Source organism: Salvelinus namaycush, chromosome 11, assembly GCF_016432855.1.
Source record: "Salvelinus namaycush isolate Seneca chromosome 11, SaNama_1.0, whole genome shotgun sequence".
In the NCBI taxonomy this organism is placed as follows: Eukaryota; Metazoa; Chordata; class Actinopteri; order Salmoniformes; family Salmonidae; genus Salvelinus; species Salvelinus namaycush.
In genome coordinates, this window is record NC_052317.1 from 5109214 (window position 1) to 5122634 (window position 13421).

Sequence of the window (13421 nt, forward strand, 5' to 3'; positions counted from 1 at the left end):
TCTGACCTGGTAACTCTGCTGTATGGTCAGGATTTCTCCCTAGGGGTTAGCTCTCTAACTCTCTGACCTGGTAACTCTGCTGTATGGTCAGGATTTCTCCCTAGGGGTTAGCTCTCTAACTCTCTGACCTGGTAACTCTGCTGTATGGTCAGGATTTCTCCCTATGGGTTAGCTCTCTAACTTCCTGACCTGGTAACTCTGCTGTATGGTCAGGATTTCTCCCTAGGGGTTAGCTCTCTAACTTCCTGACCTGGTAACTCTGCTGTATGGTCAGGATTTCTCCCTAAGGGTTAGCTCTCTAACTCTCTGACCTGGTAACTCTGCTGTATGGTCAGGATTTCTCCCTAAGGGTTAGCTCTCTAACTCCCTGACCTGGTCGCCAGTATGATAAGGGAATATAAGCACATTTTTTAAATGGTTTCACCAAGTGTGTTATGCTCTTTGACATTTGTCTTAGAAATTTTGGCATTAAGAACATTGGGAATGTAATAATTTGTCATACAGTGAATAGTTGGTCTGGATTTACAGAACCAGATATGTCTTAAACTGTTGTCTTGGTATGTCCTCTCTCGAAGTTATGGCGACAGTGACTACAGATGGTATCTTGATGCATATAAGAAATAAATCGATGAGAACAGTGTGAGCTTCACCCCCCCCTGAAGGGGAGCTGAAGAAAGGGCGACAAATGCGTTCACTGTGACCTTGTCCTTCACCACTTCTACCGTGAGACCGAGCCAGCAACCTGTACACAGCATCCAGTCGAAGCTATCAACTGCCTTTTCACTCATGAGTCACGAGTCCACGTGGAGTGAGCATGGAGAGATGCCGTCCCATCTTTCTCATGCTGCAGGTGTACTGGTGGGGAAATGGACAAGACATAATGCACTGTATAGGACAGTGGCGGCTCAGGTGAGAGACATTATCTAGGGTATCCACTTTGAACATGTGCCATTGGGAGGAAGAACTGAAACACTATCTAAAGCAGAATATGAAGAAACGCCAGAAGAAGAGTGCAGGGAAGGGGGGGGAGTCAACTGTGCCTGTAAATTTATTTAGGGTCGAGTTTGGAGGCTTACACACTGGGAAGCTTCTTGTAATTTAGATTAAAATGCATTGAGATACCGATCTGCTATTAACATGCCACTCGTTACATTGTAAAACAGGGATGAACAAGGGCTGTAATGAGAAAAGTTAATACTGGTTACATGAGTAGTACAAACTGTCTATATATGGTCCCCCGTTTGTAGATGTACATTCTAACCGTGTGTGCTAAGTTGAAGGTCTTGAATTTGAGGGATAGACTCAACGTGAAGCACTAAGGACAGTCATTCTAAATTTGGGTTGAATAACCATGATGGGCACATTGAATGTAGGGGTTTTGTTTTACCACGTTATCAGAATTCTCATGTTAAAGCGTATCAATACATATGGCTTTCTGGATGATAAAGCACAATTGACTTGAGCATGTTTTAAACTATATAAGTGGACAAGCAGCAGTGACTAACGTGTTATGGGTTAGATGGAATGATTATGTGCAAATGTATTTGTAGCCGGAGGCTAAGTACAGACGGGGCATGTGTTTGAGACAGAATGTTTGCATAAGGGTGTTAGTTGCAGATTCTAGCAGATGTAGTGTTGTCATTTCAGACACTATTGTCAACTTTCAGTGACAAATAAAGAAGGTACAACGCTTGAAAGAATAGCCACAGATCCCTGTACACAGGAGGCCACATGAAGGGAAGTTCGCTGAAGTAGTAGCATCACATCTCCTGCAGAGGGTGCCAAATGATAGGTGACCATTGCTGTACATTCATACCCCAGGGTGAGGGTAACTTAACTATTGTAGTGGAACATCTGAAAGAGCTCAGCGGTGATCTCGCAAACAAACACCAACCAAAGTGATTGACTTGTGGTGATGAAGCAGGCACCGATGTTTAGTTCATGTTTAATCATGTTCATGCTTGTTTGATGAAAATGCTTGTAAGTAATTTTCCGTTAGGTTGAGACTAAGGGAGGTAATGTGGGGGGAAATTAGTCGTCTTTTACTACTTAGAAATTTGTCTCTCGTTATATGCTAGTGTTTTTTTCTAACCTGATACAAACCTGTCTTGGTGAGAGTTAGTCATAAGACTGGGCGTATATCTAACATCCGTTTGGGTGGGACTGCAGCATGTGAGACATCCCGTTGTTTTACTATCTGCAGGAAGTCAGCTATATGGAAACTTGCAGGAAGGAGCACATTAGTGTGAACTGTGACAACACATTTATAACGATTGAGCCCTCATGCTATCTTGATCTGCATAGACAAACCGCCGCTGTTTCCACCCATCTGCAAAACTGCCACGAAGACAAGTTGTACTTTCTATAAAAGCTGAGAGCCAACTCTGTTCATTGGGCTTTTAACTCTGCACTGTTTGGTGGATTGTTAACCACTCCATTTTTGCAAATCTTAGAATAAAGTTGTGGTTTGAAGAATCCACAGTCTCTCTCTTCCTTTTGGTTATAATTTCCACCACATTCCTAACTACTGCCGAGGTTTGGTGGTCTTTCTGGCGCTTATAGCTGCCGAAGCGTCACCCAGATGCTACACTTCAGTAGCGGACCATCCAGCTTACCTACAGAGGAGGCAGCGACAACGTACGAGGTGCCTGATGAAGAGCTCCGGACCTGTCTGAGTAACTGACTGACTCTGTGCCATTGAAGCTCCTTCCGCTTAAACTAGTGCTCAGCCTTTCTGCACTGCCTGGCTGAACAACACCTTATCATCTGAAGCTGTGGAGTGGAAGATCATCGCCCAAGACCTGCCAGATCTACATTTGTTTTGTTTGTTTCAAAAGTGTATTTGAGATTGTCTTTGTAATGAAAAGCGCTATATAAAATAAATCTATTATTACTGTATGTTTGGGATGATGAGAGATCACAAACCACATGAGGGCGCAAACAGACACACACTCTGTCACTCACCAGCTGCACCACAGTCACAGCAGATTTCGTTGCCAGGTATCCGTAGCACGTCTTCTATGATGGCTTTGGTCAGGTCCTCCAGGGTGTCCTCTCCTCCTGTACTCTGCTCCCCGCGGAACGCCTTGTTCAGTGCCTCCTCTTTACTGTTGGTCAGCACCGATATCCAGCTGCACACACATATATACACTGTATACAGTGAGACACCCTTGAGCAAAAAGGACTTCATAAAATAAATCATTCAAATACTGAGCTATATTGTATGGGGACATTATTCTATGCTAATACAATTGCTCAGAGAAATAGATTTTGTTTAACAAGTAATACATTTTTTTCTCAAAGAGAGGGGAAAAAATGATTGACTCCCCTGTTTTCAATACTTCACCTTGCGAGGATAATGGCACAGATTTTTTCAAAAATGTTTTATGAGATTGGATAATACATTGGGAGGGTTCTTAGACCTTATTTCCTTTTGTGGTCAATTAATAAATTTGATATGTGCTTGGGGTTATTGTCTTTCTGAAGATCCATTTGCGGCCAAGTTTCAGCCTCTTGGCAGAGGCAACCAGATTTTTAGCTAAAATGTCCTGGTACTGGGTAAAGTTCATGATGCCGTTGACCTTAACAAGGGCCCAAGGACCAGTGGGAAGCAAAACAGATCCCCCACCATATTTTACAGTCCCCAAATGCACTAAACACCATGTTCAGAGTCTCCTTCATACCGAGCACTGACATTCAGGTGTACACATGCGCACAGACACACACCATATAGTAGATTATCTTACATCACAAACTCCTGTTCATCTTCAGCCTGGAAATGATATGTGCGATTATCTGTAAAAGAGAAATGACGGACATACAGTACCTTAGTGCATAGCTAGTATTACTCGATTAGAATGACTAGAAGTAAAAACACAAACTGTGGGAGCCCTATTTTTACACACACAAAAAGACAAAGGGCTTCTCCCTCACTGTCTCGGAGCATGGGCTTGGTGAAACACATAAAATACTTCCAAATACTTGAACATTGAGGTGTGTGCCGTGTTTTGGTATAGTGGTAGCACTACTGACATTGCCGCAGACAGAGGGTCCATCCCTGAGTTAGTCCTTCACAGTGTCAGTTTCTTTTTTAAGTATTTGTCTTTATTCAGACAGTATCATTGTCTTCCGTCAGATACCGGGACATCTGCACTGATTTGTCTCGTATCTCTCAAAGAGTAATGGGATAGACCAAAAGAAGTCCGGCTACAATGATCATAACTTTCAAAAATATATCCTCGGTTCTAATGACGCTTGGTCATAGCTAAATATACAAGGCTGAATCCGTAGGTTCTTTTCGATGTGTTGCCACATTTAATAACATACATTTGAAGGTACAAACGACATAAGTAGCCATGTTCCCAACTGCCGTCCTGTTCTGACGCATAAGCACTAGTAGACAGTATCAATTACCCCTTTCATCACATACAGTAGGTGACATCGCCTAATGAACCACATTTGTGACCGACCGGCTCAAATCGGTCTTATGTGGAAAAATGTGAAATTGTGTTTTTTACATTGGATAAAAGTAGAGACTCAGAGCTACAAAATGGTATATCATACACTGCATTTTTGAGGAACAATAGGAGAGTAATTCTGCTTTGAAAGTTGATATACTTGGAAACTCACTTTTGAGAAAATGGCCTATGAATGTCTTGGTACTACTACTGGAGAGCTCTCCTTTGTCTGCACACATTCAGCATTGTTCACACCCTCTTAAGCCAGCCCCACCCATCTCTTTAAGGATTCACATGTGATGTCATGTGCTAAACAGTGAGTAGTGTAGTGAAGATTAAGACTAAAAGTGGTAAAAGTAGTAGCCTACAATAGGGAAAAATTCCAGGTAAACAGAAAGTGTCCAGATAAAAATATTTATAAATATTAGATGACGTTTACTCAGACACACTTGTCTAAATTGATGGGTCATGTGACCACATCCAGCGGTGGAAAAAGTACTAAATTGTCATACTTGAGTAAAAGTAAAGATGCCTTAATAGAAAATGACTCAAGTAAAAGTCACCCAGTAAAATACTACTTGAGGAAAAGTCTAAAAGTATTTGGTTTTAAAAATACTTAAGTATCAAAAGTAAAATTATAAATAATTTCAAATTCCTTATATTAAACTTGAGGGCACCATTTTTTTAATGTATTTGTTTATTGCAAGATAGCCAGGGGCACACTCTAACACTCAGACATAATTTACAAACAAAGTATTTGTGTTTAGTGAGTCTGCCAGATCAGATGCAGTAGGGATGCCAGGGATGTTCTCTTGATAAGTGTGGGATTTTTCTCCCCGACGCCCAATAGTACTCGTTACATTTTGACAGAAAAATTGTCCAATTCCCACACTTATCAAGAGAACATCCCTGTTCTTTTATGGAGTAAAAAGTACATTATTTTCATTCAGAATGTAGTATAAGTATAAGTTGCCAAAAATATAAATAGTAAAGTAAAGTACAGATACCACCAAAAAATACTTTGGAACTTTAAAGTATTCTTACTTAAGTACTTTACACCACTGGCCACATCTTGCTAATTGGATGGGTCTCTACAGAAGGTGTAAATGGTACAGCCAAATGGTTACGTATAGTAGCAATATCAGAAATAGATAATAAAAATAATATACAGTATGTACAAGAACAATATCAATAACGATATCAGTGATAGACAAGGTAGTTATATGCATACAATCAGGGGTAAAGTGGCTGAGCAGCAGGATAAAATAATAAATAGTAGCAGCAATGTATGGCATGTGTGTTAGGAGAGTCATTTGAATAGAGGCCCTGCAGATAATGCTGATGACTGGTCTGTCCGAACCATGCATGAACAAGTGAATCTATATTCAGAGAGCCTGTTTCTGTCCTGCCCTTGACTTTGGTGCAGGGCATGTGATGTCCATTGCCTCTTCGACGCAAAAATCCCTGATCTTCTCAAAAGATACGTTTGTCTAGCTGTGTCCAGTCCAGGCAGATCATCTAAGGTAGCAATGATGTGAGCGTTGCGCAGCAGCTGAAACCTGGTCCCGACTGAGTCTGAACACTCCTTGGTGACAACAACACCAGGCTCCAGAGCATCGAATCTGTAAAACAAGAAATAACATTACAACCTTGCACAACATCAATTCACCTCCCAAGTTTAGATAAGAATAACCTCATACAATGGAAATTATTTTTTACCTGAAGTGCTGGTACTGCTTGATCTGTGGCAGCGGCGTGAAGTATGGAGTGAGGTGTTGTTGCCAGCCATAGCTTTGCACCAGCATCGTACCATCCTCCAGTCCAACCAGCTGTGGGATGTTGGCCCCTCTCACAGTGCTGTCCTTCACAACACCAGCAATATCAGACAAAGTGTTCACTCTGGTCTTTCTAAAGCGCTGCTTGATGAGGATGAAGCACCAGTCGGTGCAGCCAGGCACAATACCAGAGCACAAACTTGTTCTTGTTTTGGCCACTGCAGTTATCACAATTCAGGTACACACCTAAAGAAAGACCCTTGAATGAGTAGGTGTGTCCAAACTTTTGAGTGTTAATGTATGGATGTATGTATCATCATAGTTGGTAAAGAAATGTTCATGTAGTTGATGACTGCGCCTTTGCATACATGAAGGGCACTTTTCGGCATTTGCTGTATGATCGATGAGAAACTCCATATTGCAAATGTACGGTCCCTTACTAGACGTCCGCGAATGTTTGTAAAATTCGAGGACGGTGGCGGGCCGTGCACCGGGGACAGATCTTCTGGGAAGTCATCGAACGAAGTCTCTCGGACATTTGGTTTCCGTTTTATAACATTTTCTAATTTTTGTCATTTTTCTAATGTCCCGGTAAATTCCACCAGATGGCGAATGAAATCTTATTGCAAATGTACAAAACATCACCAATCACGACATGGCCATTTCTCCTAAACGAAAAAGACTTCGAAGACGAAACTTGGTGAGCATAGGTTTGGACTAATGGGCTGTTAGCCCAGAAACAAGATGGCGTCGAGGCCTCAACGCTTTTTGAGTTAAGGCCATTTTTCTGGGATTAAAAGTCAAAAATGAAAATAGAGCTCTAATTTGACCGCTTCACGTCAAAGTATATGAACCTACGGTGTCAGCAAAAAAAGAACCAGCTGTTTATCTAATTTAAGAGAAATCTTACAATGTACAATTGGTGATGCTCAAAGAAATGTGTTTAATCACACAAAAAGTTAGATCCAGCTGCAGCGTGTTCAGACGAATCCGTTAAGGTGGGTTTCGGAGCTCTGCGAGATGTCTGCGATTATCTGAAATCACACACACTCATTCAACCCTCTGTAAATCAGTCAGTTCTTAACGTAAAGACTTAAAACTCAATATTCTGTAAGAGCCTACCCCAAGGAGGATATGTATTCACTTTCAGCTTCCTGTGTCAACCGGAAGTGCCTTAAATTGGGGTCATAGGGGCTGTTTCGAAGGGTTAACAAGGTCAGATCGTTCCAAAACTTCATATGTGTGATTAGGCAACCCTCGAACTGTAAATCACACACACACACATAGCAAGGATGGAGTGACACAGTGCGGGGCTTAAAGACACACAGAGCCTGCAATGGCATTACCATAATTTCTAGGCTGTGCCGAGTTCAACGAGATGCCCCGCTTGACCATAGCTCGCTCGGTCTGAGCGCAGCGACCGTGAAAAAAGTAAGCCCATAACGAAGCCTGGACCTACATTTCAAGAGCTTTTGGGTGACAGCGAGAGAACCGTTAGGGTTAGAAGCACAATTCGACCTCAGGGACGTTCCTGAGGTCCTCCCGATCTGTGCAAGCCTAAGCTTGACCATGTGGCATTAACCCTTAACAGTGAAAACATGTTTTTTTCACCTCACAGTTTACAATGACTTCTCTCCCCATAGGAATACATTGCCTGCTCCCCTAAATTCAACCTGAAGCCTATGTGGGTTATGAATGTCTTATGAACCTGTCTTCGAGAACTATCCATCAGGCCACTGAGGTATATCTGTGTTGATTCTAAGCTTCCTGGAGCAACTGGAAGTGGTTAAATTCACCCTAAAGGTATTTTGATGTACCAAACCTGCAGTTTGTGAAAATCACTGCATTCAACCCTCTGTAAATCAGTCAATTCTTAACGTAAAGACTTTAAACTCAGAATTCTGGGTTGGCGCCCCCCCTTGGTTTGTGCTGTGGTGGAGATCTTTGTGGGCTATACTCGGCCTTGTCTCAGGATTGTAAGTTGGTGGTTGAAGATTTCCCTCTAGTGGTGCGGGGGCTGTGCTTTGGCAAAGTGGGTGGGGTTATATCCTTCCTGTTTGGCCCTGTCCGGGGGTATCTTCGGATGGGGCCACAGTGTCTCCTGACCCCTCCTGTCTCAGCCTCCAGTATTTATGCTGCAGTAGTTTATGTGTCGGGGGGCTAGGGTCAGTTGGTTATATCTGGAGTACTTCTCCTGTCTTATCCAGTGTCCTGTGTGAATTTAAGTATGCTCTCTCTAATTCTCTCCTTCTCTCTTTCTTTCTCTCTCTCGGAGGACCTGAGCCCTAGGACCATACGTCAGGACTACCGGGCATGATGACTCCTTGCTGTCCCCAGTCCACCTGGCCTTGCTGCTATTCCAGTTTCAACTGTTCTGCCTGCGGTTATGGAACCCCTACCTGTCCCAGACCTGCTGTTTTCAACTCTTAATGATCGGCTATGAAAAGCCAACTGACATTTATTCATGATTATTATTTGACCATGCTTGTCACTTATGAACATTTTGAACATCTTGGCCATGTTCTGTTATAATCTCCACCCGGCACAGCCAGAAGAGGACTGGCCACCCCTCATAGCCTGGTTTCTCTCTAGGTTTCTTCCTAGCTTTGGCCTTTCTAGGGAGTTTTTCCTAGCCACCGTGCTTCTACACCTGCATTGCTTGCTGTTTGGGGTTTTAGGCTGGGTTTCTGTACAGCACTTCGAGATATTAGCTGATGTACGAAGGGCTATATAAAATAAACTTGATTTGATTTGATTCAAATTCTGTAAAAGCTTACCCGAATGAGGATATGTGTTTACTTTCAGCTTCCTGTGCCAACCGGAAGTGCCTTAAATTGGGGTCATAGGGGCTGTTTCAAAGGGTTAAAAGAGTCAGATCTTTACAAAACTTCATGTGTGTAATTAGGCAATCCTCATGAACTGTAAATCAGTCATTTCTCCCAAGAAAATCTCACACACACACACAGCAAGGATGGAGTGACACAGTGTGGGGCTTACAGCCACACAGAGCCTGCAATAGTTACCTTCGTTCGAACTATCAAAGAACCGTCAGACCTAGAACTCTGAAACTTTGGAAACTAGAGTTCAAGTCAATAGTACACGGTGAGTTATGTGGCTCTAGGAGGTTCTCAGACCGAGAAACAGCCTCGTACATTTGCAATAACTTCAATTCATTTTGACCATCACAAAAATTACGACATTTAGAAAAGTCCCAGAGTCGCAAGACTAGGTGCATTGAAACCGCCTCGGCCCATAGAGACGGACCCTAACGTTTCTGTCCAGTGGCTCATTCAAGGACCCCGTAGCAACGCCCGGAAAATGTGCATTTTCAGCACCAATTAAGGTAGCTGCTCGGGCTCCAAATGACCTATCGAGCCGAAACTTGGGATTCGGGGTCGCCTCAGCTAGGCCTACACATAATGTCAGAACTGGACCCACAGCTAGAACGTAACTACGTGTTTTATGTTTTTATTATGGTTTAACCTCTCTAGGGTACGTGGGACGGTAGCGTCTCACCTCGTCAACAGCCAGTGAAACTGCAGGGCGCCAAACATAAATCCCATAATTTAAATTCCTCAAACATACAAGTATTTTACACCATTTTAAAGATACACTTGTTGTAAATCCAGCCACAGTGTTCGATTTCAAAAAGGTTTTACGACGAAAGTACACCAAACGATTATGTTAGGTCAGAGCCAAGTCACAGAAAAACACAGCTATTATTACAGCCAAAGAGAGGAGTAAAACAAGAAGCAGAAATAGAGATAAAATTAATCACTAACCTTTGATGATCTTCATCAGATGACACTCATAGGACTTCATGTTACACAATAAATGTATGTTTTGTTCGGTAAAGTTCATATTTATATCCAAAAATCTGAGTTTAGGCGGGACGCTACTGTCTCACTTGGTCAAAAGCCAGAGAAAATGCAGAGCGCCATATTCAAATAAATTACTATAAACATCAAACTTTCATAAAATCACACATGAAAGATACCAAATTAAAGCTACACTGGTTGTGAATCCAGCCAACATGTCAGAATTCAAATAGGCTTTTCGGCAAAAGCAAACAATGCTATTATCTGAGGATAGCACCATAGTAAACAAAGAGAGAGAAGCATATTTCAACCCTGCAGGCGCGACACAAAACGCAGAAATAAAAATATAATTCATGCCTTACGAGCTTCTGTTGTTGGCACTCCAATATGTTCCATAAACATCACAAATGGTCCTTTTGTTCGATTAATTCCGTCCATATATATCCAAAATGTCCATTTATTTGTTGCGTTTGATCCAGAAAAACACCGGTTCCAATGTGGTGTGGTGTCAGATGGTATCAGTTTGGTGGCAGAATGATATCTATTTGACTGATGGACATTGACTTGCTGGATGACATTTGTCCATTTGCAATATGTTTAACTTCTTCTGGCTGCAAGCCCGAGGCCGGCCACAATATGACAACAGCCACTTCAAGTGCAGGGCGCGAAATTCAAAATATATTTTTTAGAAATATTTTACTTTCACACATTAACAAGTCCAATACAGCATATGAAAGATAAACATCTTGTGAATCCAGCCAACATTTCCGATTTTTAAAATGTTTTACAGCGAAAACACCACATATATTTATGTTAGCTCACCACCAAATACAAAAAAGGACAGACATTTTTCACAGCACAGGTAGCATGCACAAAGCCAACCTAACTAACCAAGAACCAACCAAACTAACCAAGAAACAACTTCATCAGATGACAGTCTTATAACATGTTATTCAATAAATCTATGTTTTGTTCGAAAAATGTGCATATTTGAGCTATAAATCAGTTTTACATTGCAGCTACCATCACAGCTACCGTCAGAAATGGCACCGAAGCAGCCAGAGTAATTACAAACACCAACGTCAAATACCTAAATACTCATCATAAAACATTTCTGAAAAATACATGGTGTACAGCAAATGAAAGACAGGCATCTTGTGATTCCAGCCAATATTTCCGATTTCTTAAGTGTTTTACAGCGAAAACACAATATAGCGTTATATTAGCTTACCACAATAGCCAGAAACACAAGCCATTCCCCAGCAGCAAAAGTTAGCGATCGTAACAAACCAGCAAAAGATATATAATTTTTGACTAACCTTGATAAGCTTCATCAGATGACAGTCCTATAACATCAGGTTATACATACACTTATGTTTTGTTCGAAAATGTGCATATTTAGAGCTGAAATCAGTGGTTATACATTGTGCTAACGTAGCATCTTTTTCCCACAACGTCCGGATATTTTTCTGGCACTCACATATTCTGACCAAATAACTATTCATAAACATAACAAAAAAATACATGTTGTATAGGAAATGATAGATACACTAGTTCTTAATGCAATCGCCGTGTTAGAATTCTAAAAATAACTTCATTACGATATGCAGTTTACGTTATGGCGAGAGCGTGCCCAAAACCTGGCCGCAAACTACTAGTTCACATGTACGACAGATATATGAAATAACATCATAAAATGGGTCCTACTTTTGCTGATCTTCCATCAGAATGTTGTACAAGGGGTCCTTTGTCCAGAACAATCGTTGTTTGGTTTTAGAACGGCCTTTTTCCCTCTCGATTTAGCAAGCACACTTGCCAAGTGGCGCGAATCCCTCCATCGTCAACAAACTCAGAGAACGGAACACGGTAAAACTCCCGAAAAAAAATCAATAATCTGATTAAACTATATTGAAAAAACATACTTTACGATGATATTGTCACATGTATCAAATAAAATCAAAGCCGGAGATATTAGTCGTCCATAACGACAGCTTATCAGAAGGCAATACCAGGTCCCTTCACGCGCTCTCCAGAAAACAGGAAACTGGTGACACGTCATGCCGAAAGCTATTATGCAACCCCAGATCAAGTTACACACTCCATTTCTTCTCTCACTGCCTGTCGACATCTAGTGGAAGACGTATGAAGTGCATCTAAACTAATAAATATCAAGGACTTTAATAGGCAGGCCCTAGAACAGTGCATCGATTTCAGATTTTCCACTTCCTGTCAGGAAGTTTGCTGCAAAAGGAGTTCTGTTTTACTCACAGATTTAATTCAAACGGTTTTAGAAACTAGAGTGTGTTTTCTATCCAATAGTAATAATAATATGCATATTGTACGAGCAAGAATTGAGTACGAGGCCGTTTGAAATGGGCACCTTTTATCCGGTTACTCAATACTGCCCCTGCAGCCCAAACAGGTTAAACAGTGATAGACCATCACCAATTTGACATTCTGAAATCAACACCAACGAACAATGGAGAGGAACCAGAATCACTGCCCGGCCATCCCGAGTTCATCGGGCCAGTCAATTTCGCATTCCTGCAGTTTTTTTGAGCATGTCAAATTCGTGATGGTAAATGCCCATTGAAACATATTGCAAATGGTCGGCCGGGCACCTTTTGATTGGAACAGGTTACCAGGAGCATAAAAAAAGGGTTTTAATGCCTTTAGGGGGTTGCACGGGGTCCACGGTTGGGTAGGGAGAACCCCCCACCCGTGCCCATCCAATAGGGGGTGCCCCTGGTCATTTTGGATGTTTTTCCCCAAAATCGTGAAAAAACGACAGAGTCCCACTTCCCTCATGTCACCATCGAGCGATGGAGAGAAACCACTATCACTGCCCGGCCATCCCGAGTTCATCGGGCCAGTCAATTTTGCATTTCTGCAGTTTTTTTGAGCATGTCAAATTCGTGATGGTAAATGCCCATTGAAACATATTGGAGAGGAACTCATCTCTCGGCACGCATTATCTCAGCCAATCATGACTAGCAGGAAGGTTTCTCACATTTTCTTTGGCTACACCAACTAGGCTCAAAATGTAACAACATAATTCGTATTTACAGATGACATAAAATTTTGTTAAGGCACATGAAAGTTCACATGTTTGAGAAGGCATTTCTGCCAGAAAATGCATTTATATTTTTTTTACGTTCAAACAGCACCTCCTGTGAAGTCGTGGCTTGCAACATACGTCTAGTTTCCTGAAACGGGTCACATTTCACCCTCAAAATAGTCCGAATTAATAAAAGCTACAACAATAAATCCATAATTGATTTAGACGTTTTTTTGCTGAGGAAGTCTAAGTCGCGCAATTTTACAGCCAAGGAATTTGTGCTTGAAGGAACCGTATTTACGGAGTTTGAGAA

The 13421-nt window shown here is 41.7% G+C and overlaps 1 protein-coding gene across 4 annotated transcripts in view; it reads right to left on the reverse strand.

Annotated features, from left to right (window-relative positions):
- Positions 1 to 13421, reverse strand: part of asap1a (ArfGAP with SH3 domain, ankyrin repeat and PH domain 1a) — a 160725-nt gene that overhangs the window by 35599 nt on the left and 111705 nt on the right. For all 4 annotated transcript variants that reach the window (XM_039003654.1, XM_039003651.1, XM_039003655.1 and 1 more), the window contains 2 exons: positions 3747 to 3795; positions 2965 to 3131 (listed from right to left, as the gene is read on the reverse strand). In XM_039003654.1, the coding sequence (XP_038859582.1) occupies positions 2965 to 3131; positions 3747 to 3795 (216 nt within the window). The remainder of the gene's footprint in view (positions 1 to 2964; positions 3132 to 3746; positions 3796 to 13421) is intronic.